The following is an 18,354-nucleotide window of genomic DNA, read 5'->3' as shown; positions in this document are numbered from 1 at the left end:
CACCTCATACGGGGATAGCCCTGTTCTAGAGTGTGCTACCATTCTCATGTAAAAGAGTGCAACTGGTAATGCTACTATCCAGTCGACACCTTTCTCTCTACATATTTTGGACAGTCTGATTTTCAGTGTCTGGTTATGTCTTTCTACGAGACCTGCTGCCTCGGGGTGTCGGACACAGTGGAATTTCCACTGATATCCCAACAAGAGTGAGACATGTTTCATTAATTCGGATGAGAAAGGCTGGCCGTTATCTGAATATACAACACGTGGTAAACCGTACCGTGGGAAGAATTCTCGAACTAGCTGCTTGGCAGTAGTCGGGGCAGTGTAATCTGATACGGGATACGCCTCTGTCCAACGGGAGAGAGCGCAGACAACTACAAGAACATATTTGAATCCTCGACAACGTTCCATCTGAATATAATCCATCTGGAGGACTTCAAAAGGATGGTCAGGAGGCTGAAATCCACCCTGCTCTACGGGAACACTCTTTCCTGGATTAAACTGACAACATATCATACAGGTACGAACTTTTTGTTTAGCTGCTGCTCGTAAATGTTTGTTGAACCAAATGTGCTGAATGCTGTCTAGCATAGCCTTCTCTCCTAAATGTGCTGGACTGTGAACTGTAGCTATAATGGCTTGAACCATGGAATCAGGGAGAAACCATACAGATTTCTCCTTCGTCATCCACCCTTGATCTGTCTGGATCCCTCCTAGTTCAGTCCACTTCTTTATTTCTTCTGCTGTGGCATGTGTCTGTATGTCAATTACGTCAAGTGCGGGATCCTTAATTGTCATACACTGTGTTGGTGTCTGAACTATTGGCTTTGTCATGTCTAATGTGCGATTCTGAGCAGTCTGTTTAGCTGTTCTGTCAGCTAAATCATTGCCTTGAGAAACGGTATCAGTAACCTTCGTGTGTGCTTTACATTTCATAATCGATATAGCAGTGGGTAGATGTATTGCGTCTAACAAGGCATGAATGAGGGGCCCGTGCTGAATGTGGGCACCATGGGACGTTAAATAACCTCTCTCTCGCCATAGCACGCCGAAGTCGTGTACAACTCCAAATGCATAACGTGAGTCAGTGTATACATTAACTTTCTTATTTGTGGCTTGAATACAGGCTTGCGTTAGAGCAATGAGTTCTGCTGCTTGGGCTGACAGAGTATCTATACAATGTGTCTCAATAACTTCAGTGTCTGTTGTGACTGCATACGCGGCCACTAAATCTCCTGTACTTGTTCTCATGCATGATCCGTCTACATACAACGTCAGGTCTGGATCTAACAATGGAACGTCTGTCAAGTCTTGTCTAGGTTTCGTCTTTATTTCAATGATTTCAACACAATCATGAGCTAGTGGGTCTGTTCCAATTACAGGTAATAGTGTAGCAGGATTCAATGTATTACACCGTCGGATCTCTATGTGTGGTTGAAACAATGTCAGTTCATAACCGGTAAGTCTTGCTATGGTCAAGTGTTGCGTTTGTGTTCGGTTCACAAGAACCTCTACTGCATGTGGTACTTGTACTGTCAATGGGTGTCCTAATACTATGGCATCGCTTTGTCTGATTGCTAAAGCTGTCGCTGCCACTGATTTCAGGCATGCAGGCAAAGCCTGAGCTACGGGATCTAATGTACTGGAAAAATAAGCACATGGCTTGCATGATCCTGCTTGATCCTGAGTGAGTACTGACAAGGCAGTACCTTCGCGTTCTGTAACAAAGAGTGTAAAAGGTTTGCTATAACATGGTGTTGCTAAAACAGGTGCTTGACATAAGGCTTCCTTTAGACTTTCAAAAGCTTGTGTATGTTCCTGAGTCCAAGGGAGAACAGTCGATGTGGCTGCCTCCTGGGTGGTTAACTGAATGAGTGGTTTTGCTAGAAATGCGTACTGAGGGATCCACTGCCTACAATATGAAGTGAGGCCTATGAAAGCTCGCACCTCCTTTTGTGTCTGGGGTATTGACATGTTAGCAATTAACTGGATGCGATCTGGTGTAAGCTGCCTTCCCTCCTTGGACAGCGAGTGACCAAGATAAATAACTCGCTGAACACAGAATTGCAGCTTAGAAGGGGACACCTTGTGCCCCTTGTCGGCTAGGAAATGTAAAACTGTCAGAGAAGCTTTTTCACATTCTGGCTCGCTTCTCGCGGTGATCAGCAGATCATCGACATATTGAAGCAGTGCAGTATTGACTGGCATGTGGATACTGTCAAGTTCTCGTTTCAATGCTTGGCTGTAGATGCTGGGGCTTTCTGTAAATCCTTGAGGAGCGCGTGAGAATTTAAAGCTGCGCCCATTTAAACTGAATCCGAACAAGTATTGGCTTTCCGGATCTATTGGGACGCTGAAAAAGGCATTCTTGAGATCAATTACAGTAAAAAATGTTGCTTCGGAATCAATTGCTGTCAACAATGATGATATATCAGGGACCACAGGGAATTGTGGTACAATACACTTGTTTAGTTCACGCAAATCAATAACCAATCGGTACACTGGTGGAGCAGTAGGATCAGTTCGTTTAAGAATCGGAATTATCGGTGAATTACATACATTGGAGTCTGTTTCTACAACTACTCCCTGGGCAATTAGCTCATCAATGATTTTCAACAAAGCCACTACAGCATCATGCGGTAACTTGTATTGTCGCATTCGTGGTAGTACCACTCCTGCTTTCAATGTAACTCGATAGGGTGTAATGTTCATGCAGCCAACATCCGTAGGGCCTTGTGCCCATAGATGTACTGGTAAAGTCTGTAGTCGGGGATCCATGTCTCTAGACACATAGTGACCTTTAAAATCACGTAAAAACAACCTTACTCCTTCCGGAGAACAACATATTATGGCTCCTAGTGCTTTCAGAGTCTTAATTCCTAACAGATTTTCTGGGCATGATTTAGTAAGCAATAAATCTGTAGTTCGTGTCAAAGGTCCTATCGTAAGTGGTAGAGGCTGTGATACTTCATTAACAATAGGTTTTCCTGAAAAACCAAGGGAAACATTTTGAGAGCCTGAGAGGGGTGCCCCTGGAACTTCACTACGTTTTATGGTTGTTCGACTTGCCCCTGTATCGAGTAAGAATTTTCTATCTTGACCTAATAATTCACTATGTACATAAGGTCCTTCTTGATCTACCGGAATCTCGATAAGCGGTAAGTCAACTTCCCTCTCTAGGCTGGTTCATGCGTAACGCTGATACTCAGGGTATTCATACTGTGCAGTCTGATACATTTGTCGTGTTGTGGTTTGTGTGGCAGTAGCAGGCAACGGTGGTGCAGCCGGCACAAACTGTATGGGTTGCTGTGAGGCTGGCATGGACTGTTGCTGAACTGGCATGGACTGTCCATGCTGCATAGCTCCTTGTTCATTCTGATCTTGTCTAACTAATCGTGGTCTCTCTTTTGCAATACCTGTAGCTATATTACGTTTCAGGACTTGACAATCATGTACATAATGGCCTAGTTGTTTACAGTAATTGCAGGTTCCTTTTACAGGAACTGCAGAATCACCAGCATGTGTCACACCCTTTTTGTGACCATCTGCTGGTACTGTCTGAGAAACTAGCATTTTCATTTTTGTATCCTTCATGCGTCTATGCTCGTGTTCTTGTTCATCCCTAATTCTATTGTGATGATACTGTAACATTTGTAGCATTTGCGACGGAGTGTTACTTTGCCAGGTACTCTCGAATTTCAATATTCTATTCTTCACTGGAGGCAATGCATTTTCCACTAATTTTGTCACAAATAAATGTGGATATGAGTCACTACTTGCTTTTATACCACTATTTATACCAAAACATTTTTCAAATCGAGCATAATAATCGCTTGTGTCTTCATCTTGCTTTTGTTTACAGGCTGTGATTGCACCCCAATCTTCCTTTTTTGTAGTTAATAAACGTGGCAGTACCTGTACTAGTAAACCTGGTAATAGTTTAACTTTATCCCCGAGCCCTGAACCTGCAGCTCGGCCCCTTTCTTCCTCTGCTAATGCTGTCCAGTCTATCTTTTGGTCTCCCACTTCCCACTCTTTTTCTTTCAGTTTTTCATATATGCCAGCAGGCAAAAGCACCTTTAATATCGTCATAATATCAGGAAAGGTGTACTCTCCCATCAGTAACATGTCTTTAATTTCTCGGTGGAAACCCGCTGGGTCTTTGTCATGACTAGGTACTACTTTCTTCATTTCTAATAATTCCATTTTTGATATGGGTGTGTAAACAAATACACGGTGAAACTCATTGTCTTCGCCTTTTATTGGGTGCACTTCTCGTAGGGGATTTTGTCTATCCATATAGTACGGCACTCTTTCTCTGTGGGGCAGCGAGAGAGAATCCGGACTTACAAAAAGGACATACTGCTTACGTGACACTAATATCTCTTTAATTAGCTTGTTACTAGAACCTCTCCATCTGTTCGTGAGTAGTTCCGTTAATATATCTGGTAAAGTACCAGGGTCAGCATGTTGGCTCTTATATAATATGAGGAGTTGCTGAATCATATATATTCCAGCTAAACGTTGTTCATCTGTACTGAGGTTAAAAAACGTGTGTGCTACGGTCTCATCACCGTATTTTTCAGGACTTTCAATCCAGTGAACGGCTGATCTGGCTAATTCTTGCTCATCCATGGAATCGAGGAGGTGATAACCCCTTCGTTCTCGTAGTATTTTATCTGCGGCTTGAAACGAATGTTCAGGAGATTTCAGATTTATTACAGGCGTCGGATACGTTCTGCTATTATTTGGACATACAGAGTGTATGGGATCAGAAAAACATCTAGTATTTTCACAAGATCTTCCTCTGCCTACATAGGCTATGGTCTCTGACTGTCTTGCAGAGTTCCCTGATTCGGACACTTCATCTTGCTCAAACTCGTCTGTTCCCAATCTCTCTTCATGAATACGCTCTATTTCTTTACGTATTTTTCGGCACATGGCTATTATACAATTTTGCTTATCGTGTCTCCCTTCTGATATATTCTGACTCCATCTTGTAAGAATAAGCATTGCATTCGGGTCTACCCCCGGACGATCTTGATTTCTGATTACACAGTTTATGAGGAAACGTAACAGTTCCCCCTGTATCTCTACTTTCTGGAATTCCATAGCTCTGTTAATACATCCTGGATCTCGTCCTGTTTGAACAAAATGATATATGTTATCTAGATGCGTAATCATCCCTGGTAACCTTGCTAAATACTCTGCGGCTCGTCTGATACGTAATGATGCCAGGACCATTTCGTCCTCTTTACCAACCACCGGGTCATACCTACAATTTACAAGGAGTTCCTTAAGCGTACGTTCATTTACGAACTTAGGTGTACGTGAATGTGCTGACTCTTGAAAAACAAGTTTATTTATTCTAGGTGGTGTAAAAGTACTGCTAGCACCTCCCGTGGCCCCATCTGGGGCGTCGGGTGTGAATGGATTCGTTGAACGTGACACAGCAACTATGGGTGTCGATACCCCTATAGGATCGACTGCGGAGACAGATGCGGAAACAGATGTGCTTGCCGAAGCTTGTATCGGGACTTGCTGTTGCACGGGGACAGATACCTGATCCTGACGTTGAACCCCTCCGCCAGACGGTCTATGTGGTGTGGCGTTAGCATACTCGGGGGCTGCGTCGTCTAGATATGAGGAAAGAAAAACATCTTCTGCGGTTCTGGGATGCCCCTTTGGATGTACCTTAATTGGAAATAATGGGGGTGGCAAGTCTTTTGGTATCTCTGGAGCAGCCTTAGGTAGTCCTTCGGCTAGAAGGGGATACATACCATTCATAAGAGCATTTCTTTGTCTATTCACTTGTTCTGATTTCACTCGGATACCTTCCTCAATTAATAGATTTTCTTGAACTTTATTTGAACTTTCTTTACTCCTCTCTTCTTGTCTACGTGCTTTTTCTGTTCGTCTATGAGATTCTTTACGCCATAACTCAACAGCGTCTTTCTGTGACTGTCTGACCTTTCTTTTCCATAACTCTTCCTCCACTTTCATGATGCACTCTGCATCCCAGGTTCCCGCTATGGGCCACCTTTGACCTTCCGGTAATCCTCTGGTATAATCTACCCATAGATCAAGAAACAATATGGCATCTAAGCCATGCTTATGGTACATGAAATGTCCTGGGGTGTCTCTAGGAGGAATAGGAACTGCTTCTTCAAGCACCCCTTTTCTGGTAGTAATCTGTCTTAACTTCGAGAAGAACGGCATATTGACAACTGATCTGATACTTACTCTTGAACTTGCTTAATACGAGAAACACAATAATGAACAGTGAACAATGAACAATCATTCATACCACAATATGCAAGACATTTTCTGAATACTTTAAACATTAAACATTAAACATTATAACAATGATCGACAATGATGACAGTCTGCTTAACTAATCACCACGCTGAATTCTTGACAATAACTGAATACTTCGGAATACTTGATATACTGCTAAACAGTACATATACACTGCTAAACAGTGCAGACCGGATTTGTGTACCCAAATCCGTCTTGACCGGCACAACCTATGTGCGCGTCAACACGCCTCCCCGGCGATGGTACTCACCGAGTAGCTCCTTGAAACGGAAGGCCTCAGAGAATGGACAGGACTCGATAACTGCGGACATCGGACCCTCTGGACGTCGGGATTTCGGAAAACCTGGTGGGCCTCTGTATACCTCGGATCTTGCTCTCTCAGCTAGGCTCTGGTCGGGATACTTCGCACTTCTCACCGCCTCGTCTGGGTTGATCGCAGCCTCAGTCGCCCCCGCTTGGCCGGAGGGAGCTTACAGGAAATCCTGCTGGTACGCGTTTATGGTCCGTCCAGCTGTGGCAGGAGACCGGGCCTGCAACGCACCGCCGGCGCGTGAGATGAGAAAGTGTCCCTGTTCGGGCGCCATTATGTGGTAAATAAAATAAATATTACCGGACTGAATTTCATACGGAATCTTAAAATAAAGTAAATAGCTCAAAATAACAAGAGGCAGAATCCGTGGTATAAGAGGTTTTCTAATGGGCTTTATTCCATTCAAAATGGCCGACTCGAGTCGCGGCCTTCAGGTTCCGTCACCACGAGGGTTCAGGAAGTGAAGTACAATAATTTATTAACAGACATGTATTTTTATAATAAGTACATTACAATGAAACGAATGTAGAAGGCGTAACATTTGATAAGAAAAGTGACAAAACAGTGACATAATCGAAACTAGGCGTAAATAAGGAATAAAAGAAACATGATTGGTTAGAATTATCAGACATAGGTGGATCTATAAGATAATACTTGGCATAGATGCGCGCGCGGCAGCATGACGTGTAATTGACGTGCAACTAGGGGGTGAAGGGGACTTGACATTTAGCTCTACATGTGGAGACGAGAAGTCTGGGGGTCAAGTCAACCTAATCCCAAATCATATCTAACATCCTATGTTTAAAGAACTATGTTATCCACAAGGAAGAGACTCTCGGACAGAATCTATTCTATACTGACTGTGTACGTGTACAAGCGTCTAAGTGTCTATATGAGATGCGAGGGATAGAAAACTTTCCATGGCAACAGGGCTATGAATCACTTGCAGGAGGACGGAAAGGCTGAGTCCTCTGCTTGTGAGCCAAAGGAAATGTTTACCTAAATCACTGGACAGGAATGCATCGGCTGGAGAGCAAAATAGATAATTCGAAGGTGAAATACAACTTCTTGGCAGACAGGCGAAAACTGGCCGAGGCAGGCACCGTTAGCTGCACAGGGAGTAGGACAAAGTTCATGGATACAGATGCGAGCTCAAGCTGAAGCTGTCAGAGACAGAGAGCAGGGAAAGGCTTTGAGGACAGAATCGGGCCTACTCGCCTGAACTGAAAAAATGGAGTAACTTAGCCATATAAAGTCGGTGGCCTTTCATACTTAGGAACCAAATATCCAGCCCATTGATGGCGGATCTGACAGAGAACATGTTGACGGTAGACACTCATATGTTTGCGTCTTAGAAACTGGAACTGGAGGGAACATACATGTACTTGTAACATGCATATAGAACCGTTGGGGTCCAAGATAGGGGACATAACTGATCAGGAAAATCCACATTTCCACAGAACACCCCTTGTTTTTGACTAACCACAAAGTGCGAATTTATGTGGGATGACACATTGTGGGTTGGATCTTTAGTGAACTTGGGGAATTACTAACAGTACCAAGGGGTGGGGTTTGTTAGACACATTTTTCTTTACTTTGAGAGAGGAGAAAGCTGTATTTGCTGCTTTCCTAAATTCTATGGGCTGGCTGTTGTTCTGCTGATCCTGACTCTTTGACTTTGCTCCTAATTCTTCTTGAGGGGCATTGCTTACTCTCATGGCCAGATGGAGGCTTTCCAGATTTCTTGAATCTTATATGATTGGATAGTATGATATTCTGAATTTGCATAAATCAATTTGCAAATGTCTTTATTCTTTTGTCTCCACACCTATCCACTCACTCATTGCGCTGGTAATTTATATGTATTATTAATGTCTTTTAACTACTGTTTCTTGTATGATGACCTATGATTCGAGCTGTATTGTACTTGATGAGCATTTCACATTTATTTAGATAAAGCATTTAAAACATTTAAGACAATGAGTTTGTCATTATTAATGTCATTGATCTAGTTTTATGAAATTATTATACTTATGTTGAAATTCTGATATTATTTGCCAAACCCTGATCGCTAAGAAAGGATAATTAGGATGACTAAATTGGTAAGATTGGTTTAAACTCACACAGTGTATTAGGGACTGTTGGGTTTTTTGAATTGGGTCCAGATGATAAAATTTGTCAGTTCCTGAACCCTGAATCACCTGTTTCAGACCAGGTTATCCTTGCTCTTAATTTTGGCGCTGCTCTTGTAAATAGAGGGAAGCGTCAAAATTAATGGGTGTTGCGATGGAATGCCCACCACAACACCCATTGCCCTCCCCTTTCACCCTAAGTGTAGCATGAAAGGGGGCCTTATTTACAAGGCAGCCTTAAGCCACGTTAAGTGGCTTAACACTGCCTTTCAAATATGGTGATCATCAGGACAGGACAGGCATTGTAGCCACCATTTCCAGCTATTACTGCTGTTTTATTGACCATGTACACACACATTCATCTAGATTTCCAAGCATTCACTCGCAAACACTTATAGCCAATGAATTGTCACAAATATGTTTGTGTGTACGTGGTCAATAAAACAGCAGCAATAGCTGGAAAGGGTGGGGTAAATTATCAATCTAATTATGCACCCTTTGCCTCATGGTTGCATTCACTAACTGACCTAGCCCCACAACCTCACTCACTAACTTGTCAAATAATAAAGAAGGATTTTCACTCAAAATCCAAACCAATTGGCTTTGTGAAAGTTTATTTTGAGTTAGAATGTAATTTAGTAACCAACTATGTATTAATTACTTGAATGACTGCTTTTTATCATTTCACCAAGCCGGCAAATTATGAATTATGTATTACATTTCCGCTTACACACCCTAAAATTATATAGATGTAATTTTCATTGTGAGCAGAATGCCTCAAGGTCTTTCCAGGCATTCGTCTTGTATTTAATATACCTCGATGACACAACAAAACATTAATTTCTGGCATTACAAAAATAAGTAGGGAAGGACAATTTGTACCTCGGATTCATGTCACTTAGCACCGGAGGATTTAATTGAACTTTCCACATTCATTACATCAACTGATTTGAAATTAAATCAAACAATCTGATTATATGACAAATTCCAGTAAATTAGAAGTGAAAGGTGAAAAGTACAGTACCTGTTCCGGACACGCTCGATGGTGTCATGCGACAGCATGCTGCTCGCGTTCTGGCTGTGGGGGTTGCCTAGGAGACAGTAGATAGCAAAAGTAAGGGGTTTACCCAAATCACCCTCTTATATCAGGGTACAGAACAACATCATATACAGATATAGATAGGAATTTGGACTATAGTTAGGGTAATTATATGTTCCCTATGACTAAATAAAAAAAGGAATATTGATTCCTCCGTGCCAATTTTTCTGAATATGATATAGGAGACAGTAGAGGCATTTCAATCAATATGTTAACTCACTCTGACAATAAAACTGCACAACAGTGACTCATTTAAATAAAAACACACAATGTTCAAGTTGTAGGAGTGTGTCGGAGGTATGAGAGACACAGCAGTGGCCATTTCGCCAATGGCAATATTCTGTGCAGCGAAGCTCAAAATTCAAACAAAATCATGGCCTAAAGCTAATGTTCGTTTCTCTACTTCCCAGTCTACCTTGTGGCAGGCCTTGCATTTAGGAGGTCTCTCACGTTTATACACAGGAGCATCTGCAAAGTCCCACTCCATGCTGGAAGCCCCTCTCCCTGCTACTGATAAAATGGCTGAGAGGATCTTCCAACTCCTATAGAGTACTTAAGCTCCAATCCATGATAAGGCCATGTCAATCTACCCAAGAGAGATAGACGCTCAACAAGAGCACAGTAGGATTCATAGAAATAAAGATTAATAACCTATTACTTCTCCTCTTACCTCCTTTGCCCCAATGTTTTGTTTAAATTTGTTTATTAGGTTTTAACAGTTTAGATACAGTTAGGCAGAACTTCTTACTTGAATTATGTACAAATATATCCTTTGCCCCAATGTTTACATCATTGGGTAATATTTATAAAGCCTCCAGACACTGTCAGTTTTGTATATCAAAACAAATCGCAGACACCACACCCGTGCTTCTAATGTACAAAAAGGAAAACATATTACACTCAAAATCAAAGTAACCTTCCAACCAAAACTCCAAATGAAAATGTAGGCACAGCACCCTCTAACGCTTGTAGCCGATGATGTGTCACAAATATGTGTGGGGAAATCGAATTAGTGCCACTGCAGACTCTGATTGGTAAAATCCTTGGCCTCTGCACAAAAGGCCCCCACTCAGTTGACACATCTTGTGCTAAGAGGCAGCAGGGACAGGCATTACCTAAGAATGGTTGATCTAATGATTCTACTCAAGGTTGGAGTTGGTGGCATTGCCTCTAGTTTTGATGCTCTGAATGGTTTCGGACACAGCTCCAGTTCTATTCCCTGGAGTAGTTTTGCAGAGATAAATCTGCTCTGCCATCTTGACATTCAAGGGATTTTGAAGAATCTCTGTTGGAGCTCAAGGAATCAAAACCAAATTAGAAGAAGGGCCTCTTGATTTAGAACTAGTGAGATGGGCTTCTGTACGAAAATAAGATTAGGCACATAGGGTTAGCTTGACTGGACAAATCCTCAAGGAGGGTGGCAACATTAATGAGGGGGTCAATTGTTCCAAATTTTTTTGGGAAAGAAATGACAACTAAGGACAACACTGTCAAGGATATTATGCTTAATGTCCCCTCCCCCATCGGTTCAAAGAGGACTGGCTTCAAGGTTCAGAAGACCAGCCCTAAACCCCATGTGTAAAGAACTGCCAAACCGGACAAAACATCCAGAGAATACCCCCAAATGCACAACACAATCACTCTCATCAACTTCTACCACTTGCACCCTTTGCCAGGACAGATGGATGACCTTGACCCAGAGGACAACCCTTCAGATAACGAACCTGAGAAAGGCTACAGTAGAAGGCTGATTTAATGGACGGGGATACAATAATCCTGTCCTCATAGTTTAGTGATGTAGTAGACTGATGTTGCTAAATATGAATCTTTATTTGCCTTAGGTTTAGCTGCCCCATGTGGCCACTCCTAGGTATTCTACCATGTCTCTTTAGGACTGTGGTCTCTACCTGTGAAAGGCCAAAACCAGCGGGTAGCCAGGAGTAACGAAAAACAAATTGAATTTGCATGCCTCAAGCATGCATATACGAACAAGGTTTGTTCTGAATGGGAAACATCTAAAGATGAGATGAAATACAGTTCTGACACTATTGCTATGGCCCCTGTAATGCGCCAGGTTGAAAATCTGTTTGAACACTATTCTTGTGCTGAACCACCTTATCCTAGAAGACTGCATGAAGCTTGATAGGGCCCTTGATATTCCATGGCTCGGTTATGTCTCAGAGCAGTTGAAGATCTTAAGCTGTCCCGAGTTGTTCATGAATCATAGGCTGATGTGCCCTAATGAGGTGAGAGTTATATAATCATTATTCTTAACAAGAAGGATGGTAGAAAGGGAAAATGCAATACTGAGCCCAGGGACCCTAGGACAACCTTATTGGACACATATTAGGAGTCAGTATCATCGTTCTCTTTTAACCAGGTTTAGGTTCAATTTTATCCATTGGGATTTATCTGTCCCATTGGGCTTTTCCAAGGCGGGTGTTTTAATGCCTTGCTCTTGTGATCATTTATTGGAACAAAAGCTCTTACATTTAATTTTTTTGCCTGATTTTTATTGCAACCTGCGAAAATATTATATCTTCTCACTGTTAAGGCATTTTGAATTTGTACGAGTGAACCCAGCCCTGATATATTTGCAAATGCTGTCCTCCCCTCTGATTTGTTTTGGAGATGCCAATTACTTATCAGGTGCTTTATTCCAAAGAATAAAATGCCTGTAGGTTAAATGTGTTATTGGCTTTTTAGCACCGAGTTGTTTTAGCAGTTTTAATTTGATTATATTAAAGGTTTTATATATATACTGCACTATTCTTAACTTTACAGGGTGGTTTAAATTTTAAGTCTCAGTGTTTTCCGCGCCACACACCTTTTCATTGTCTGATACAGTCATATGAACTATTATGCCTTGTCTATGTAATATATTGTATTGATTAGTTTTGGTACTTCCTCTTCTTTTAATTGTGTGTTTGACCTGCTTTTATAGCCTTGGATGGCCTAATAAAGTATATTTTGACTTGAGATCAAATACAGAAGCTATCTGAAACTTGAGAGATCAGAGGCAGAATATGATTGTGAAAAGAATTAGCATGGATAGATATGGAAAGAAACAATATCATTGCCCAGGGAGGATGTTTACAAGAGGTGCTATGATCTTTGGAAACACTCCAAGAACAACTTTCATCCAAACAACAACACACACTTCGGGGGAGGGGGGCACTAGAGTGTGACAAAATAGAAGATGGCGCTGTAATACAGTCTGGAGACCAGAACAATAATCCGACTGAAGTATCCTAAAATTACTGCAATCGTTTCTTGCAATTGTGTGGCCTGAATCTGAAATGCTAGCGGGAGTGAAAGAAGCTGACATAATTCTCTGTAGGCACCCAAGCAAGCCTTTAAAACACGTTGAAAGAAACTGGAACGTGCCTGGTCAGACTGGTTTACTTCAGCGCAGCGACCCCTAACTAAGACGCCGCTTCACTCGGAACGGAGAGGCGGTCCTGTGGAGGCGGCACCCCGGAATCCGACCTGCCAGGGAATGACCAGTATTGGGTGACCAGTCCTGGTTTTTGGATGACTATCCCGGTGTCCTGACACTTTACTTAATAAGTGTCAGCTCATCCTGCAAAACACAACTGTAACAAGTGCTCAGTGCCTCTGATGAGTGAAATAACTCACACAATGTATCTTTTTGATTCATGAAAAACAGGGAGGAGGTCAGCTACATACGCCCAGCAGAGAGGAGGCAAAGTAGGGAGGGGAGGGGGCAAAGCGGAGTGTATAGGGGGCGGAGGCACTGAGGGGGAAGGTCCTGCCATGACTAATGTTTTGTAAATGTAGCCTTGTAATGTGTGACTGTTTATATAAATCTATGTATAAGCACACATTTACAAAGGTGCATTTACTTCTGGCCTCTTCCTGCTCTGCCTGACAGAAAAAATATAAATTACGCTAATTTCCGACTTCAAACACACCATCAGAACAGGCCAGATATTCCGTGATCATTGGCACCCTTTAGTCCTACTTTTATGTCTGGCCTGTCCCGGTTTTTGCTTCTCAAAATCTGGTCACCCTAGACCAGTAGTCATGGAGCCCGCCAAAAACCTCCATTGTGCACTGCTCAGCACATAAGGTGCGACCTGTGCAGCGGCATTAGCAGTGTTACAAGGTGGTGGGGTCTGCCCTCCCGCTGCGTGTTACGCAGTGCTCGAGAGCACGCTGCAAAACAACCCACACCCACAGGCTGTTGAGGCTTAGCGCGGACTGCCGTTGCAGTTCCGCTTTCTTTACTTTATTTATTACGCGTTCACGCCCGCCGGCGTAAATGCAGGGGCGGGGCTACGGAACACGCATGAGCGGGGAAAGCTGGTGCGCCAACTGTTACAAGTAGCACAAGGCTGCTGCAGGTGAAGTGAGCTGTGTGCAGCCTTCCCTGGATGTCGATACCAACCACAATTGAAATATATCCAGCAATATGGAAGTATGGAAAAGTTTCAGACTCGTACCTGCCTTCGGAAATGAGACAATTAGCAGAATATACCCAGGGACATCTTAAAGATTTCGGGGGCCCTGGGCCAAATGCATTTTGGGGGCCCTTGTTCAGAACAGCTTTGATTCTATGATCCAGTTTCAGCTCTTACATGCCGTCTTTCTCCAGGCCACTGACAGTGCTTAGGCACACTCCTCCACATTCTAAATTTTGTTTAGATCTAATATTAGGGATACTGATGTGTTTTCAATATTGTAACACACCATCAACTCACTATTATTACTACAAATCATTTCTCTGACACCCTCCCTTTTCTCATATGGGAAGTCCTGTTTTGATCTAAAAGAAACTTTTTTATGGATATTGTTTAAAATGTAAACAGAACATTTATTTGTAAAATGTCTGTAACAGACTCTCACTCATCACCCATAATAAAAGTAAATTAAAGGAAAACTGTATTAAAAAAAATCTGTTTAAGAATTATTCAAGTTCATCAGGGCAAGACTCTCTTCAGACCAGAGTTGGATCTATCTAAGGCCCCCATGAATGACTGGGGCCCTGAGCCAGAGCCCACTTTACCCATGCCCTAAAACATCCCTGAATATACCTGTGCAGTGCCTAACTACACGTGGGTCTTCTGCAATGAGCAATGCTTCATGTATTTACTGCCTTAAGAAGATATACTCTTGTATTCTTCGTGAAAACTGCAAAACTGCACTCTAACAATCAAAAAACACAGGGCCTTGATTCCTCAAAGCTCTGCGAGCCGATTGGGTTGTTCGAGCAGTGGAAGGGATCACTCAGAAATGTAGTGACTCCCAAGATCATTGTTCACATTTCAAGAGAGCAGGATTAGTCTGCAGGGCCACAACCCACAGCCATGTATCAAACAATAGGGAAAGCGGACATCAAACAACCCAAGCTGACGTCCAGAGGGGGGCAAGAAGTCAAACAGACCTGAAGACCAAGAGCAAGAACTGGCTGAACCTCCTGATGCAATATAAAGTACAGCTGAGGAGGACCTCGCTGATTTTCATACACTACTCACTGACTTCACAATGGTGGAATATAACCATATTCCTGAGTTTGCCTTGTGCCTAGTTGGATAGCTATCTCATTACATTTGTAATTTCAAAGCTCAGGGCAAGTCCTCAGCTAAACTTGCTTGCAGCTGGAAGAAGATCAATTACGCTGATGTGGCTACCACGCTACTTACATCTCGTGTTGCTCTTAATGCCCAGATCGACACTGCAACTCCTGACTTCACGAGCTGGATCTTAAACAATTGTAATTGCCATTTTCTTGAGTCCCTACACAACATCAGGCCCCTTTCTTTTTGTCAGCATTCTTTATTTATTCTATTCATAGGGTTTTAAGGTATACAATGGCTAGTATGGCCATACAGTATCCACTGAATCCTTTGGAATACAACCATTCAGTAATCAGACAACAGTATTAACATATTCCGGTCTATAACCAAGGTTGTGAGTAAGAATGGCTCAAAATGTTATTGAAAAGAGACCAGGGTGAGGAATAGGGCTAAGGGGCAAGGAGTAAAGGGAGGGAAGAGAGAGAGGGGGTAAGGATGAGTGTAATGTACTTAATTAGTAGACAAAAACTGCAAACGCCACATAACAATGACATCAAGGATCAGTAGAAATTTGCTCTACAGGTGTTCAAAACAACAAAAACCTCAAAGAGCAACCCCATTAGTTTTCTGCTGAGGTAAGCCCCGACTAAATCTCCCTTTCATTGTCTTCAAGGAAAACTTCCCATATAGTAGTATCTGCTGCTAGATCGTCAATGAGGTTGCCTATGTGCGTTTTTGTCGGGTCCAATACAGTCATTAAGTATTTTTTTAAAACAAGAATTTCAGTTGTGAGTCTCTAAAGACTTTTTCTTGCTAGTGGAGTAGTGTGACACATTTTTTGTGGTATAGATTCTATTCCTAGACGGTTTTGCCATGTATGTCAGGTATAGGTCGTATTCAATATCGAGTTAGCAAAGTTAAGGAGCACACTGCAAACACCTGATACAAGACCTTAGTATCTTCCACAGATCCCGAGATACTACAAAATCGAGGTTTCAGCTAGGGTCAATTGGGATGGTTTCAGTGCTGCTTTAAGACAATGAGCTAGTTGTTGGCATCTTGAGAGATCTCCCCTGTTCTGGGAAAACCTCCTCTGAAGTGTCTGTGGTAATTTAATGTTACCATTGTCCACTGGGTGTACCACTCTCTGAATTCCTGCTGCTTCCACTCAGGCCATATGACTGTGGTCCACCCTACACGGATAGCTGAATTATGCCATTCCATGGCTTATAGGTGAAGGAATTGGTGGACTCCAATTAGTTTGTATGCCTCATTCCAGCCGGTTAGTGTAACAAGTACTGTTGGGTTTCCGGATCTGCTCCTAAGGACAATTCAGAGTAAACTGGTAGTATCTCGCTTGACTCCTCCCAAAGGCATCTCCTCCAGGGGAGTTGAAACTGGGGCTTTAGAGGGTGGTAGAAGTTAGTATGCCAACTGCAAGGGGTAAGACACTAAATGGTAAAGGGATAGTTTCACGAGCCACATTTCCCCTGATATCATGTTGACCTATAAAAGGGAAGCTCGTAGACTTGATCTATTGCAACTCCATAAATAGGATCTGATGTCTGTCTCAATTTTAGTGAGCAAACATTTCGGGACCTTAAGAGGGAGCATACTTAGTATTTAATCATACCATGGGCAATGGCCATTTTAATAGTCTGTACTTCACAATGAGGGATTGAGGTAAGACCACTTCAGAAAGTAACAATTGCATTTTTCCATGAGGGGAGATATAATATGTGAAAGTCTCCTGTTGATCTGGATTCCAAGCTATTTAACAACTGATGGGACCCATGTCATTTGATATCCTTGGATTCAGGCTATGGTTGTAGCTCCCAACATCGGCAATGCTTCACTAGTTGGGAAACATTTTTGGGTAATTGTATGGTAGTGGTGATTAAAGTCTGTGGTTGTGTGAGGAGGAGAAGAATGTCATCTGCATAGAGAATAGCTTTGACATTGCCCACTGATGTAGGAATGCCTTGATCTCATCCAATAAGTGAAGTGCCTGCGCCAGTGGCTTAAGGGCCAACAGGAACAAGAGTGGCGAGAGAGGACATCCTTAGTGAGTACTTCTCTCGAAGGAAAATGATGATGAGAGGAACACCCCGTATGCAACCCCTTCTGTAGGGCCCATTGTATAAGAGTTTGACAATATTGATGAAGTCCTCGCCCAGACCCATATATGCTATTACCTGGAACAGGTATGGACATTTGACCAGATCGAATACCTTTATGGCCACCAGGGAAATCACTAAAACCTGATCAGGTGAGTCCTTAACCTGACACAGTAGATGTGAAAGAAGGCGTAGATATTTTCAAGAGGATTGTCCAGGAAAAAATACCACTTGAGATTCATGGATCAATTTCGGGACGAACCCTGCTCACCATTGCTGCCAGAATTTTTGCATGAATCTTTAGATCCGAGTTCATCAGTGAGATTGGGTGAAAGCTTGCACACTCAATGGGATCTTTACTTTCCTTTAAGAGGACTGAGAGGGTAGGTTTATTCGATATGTCCCCTAGTACATTTGTCACTGCTGCCTCCTGCAATGCTGCTGTAAGTTGGGGGACTAGTAGAGGTCTGCCTATTTTGTAACATATAAGGAGGTGGGCCACTATCTCTGCTACCTGCTATCTCTTCCTCTCTGAGATCCTAGGAGAGCACGACCCTCATCAGTGAGTTTGGGTAGTTTTAGCAGTTCTAGAAAGGCCCCCACTTGTGAATGAGTAGTCTGCATCTCAGAGATGTATAGCGTAGTGTAATATGCAACAAAACGGCCCAGAATATCTAGCAAATGAGTAAGGATATTCCCCTCCAGGTTGTGGATGGCTGGGATGGGCAGTTGAAATTCCAGTTGTTTGAGCTGAGCTGCAAAAACTGTGCCCACTTTCTCTCCATGATCATATCTTCGCCATTTGAGTTTTACTGGTGCTTTCTATGCAGCTGAG

At 42.6% G+C, this 18,354-nt stretch overlaps 1 protein-coding gene across 4 annotated transcripts in view; it reads right to left on the bottom strand.

The window, feature by feature from the left end:
- LOC146822680 (molybdenum cofactor sulfurase-like) overlaps positions 1-18,354 on the bottom strand; it is a 496,467-nt gene that overhangs the window by 321,695 nt on the left and 156,418 nt on the right. For all 4 annotated transcript variants that reach the window (XM_085606870.1, XM_085606869.1, XM_085606868.1 and 1 more), the window contains exon 3: positions 9,788-9,854. In XM_085606870.1, the coding sequence (XP_085462996.1) occupies positions 9,788-9,854 (67 nt within the window). The remainder of the gene's footprint in view (positions 1-9,787; positions 9,855-18,354) is intronic.

This window comes from Triturus cristatus, chromosome 5_2 (genome assembly GCF_964204655.1).
Source record: "Triturus cristatus chromosome 5_2, aTriCri1.1, whole genome shotgun sequence".
Classification (NCBI taxonomy): Eukaryota; Metazoa; Chordata; class Amphibia; order Caudata; family Salamandridae; genus Triturus; species Triturus cristatus.
The sequence above is the reverse complement of the archived record's forward strand: the minus strand, read 5'-3'. Positions and strand labels throughout refer to the sequence as shown.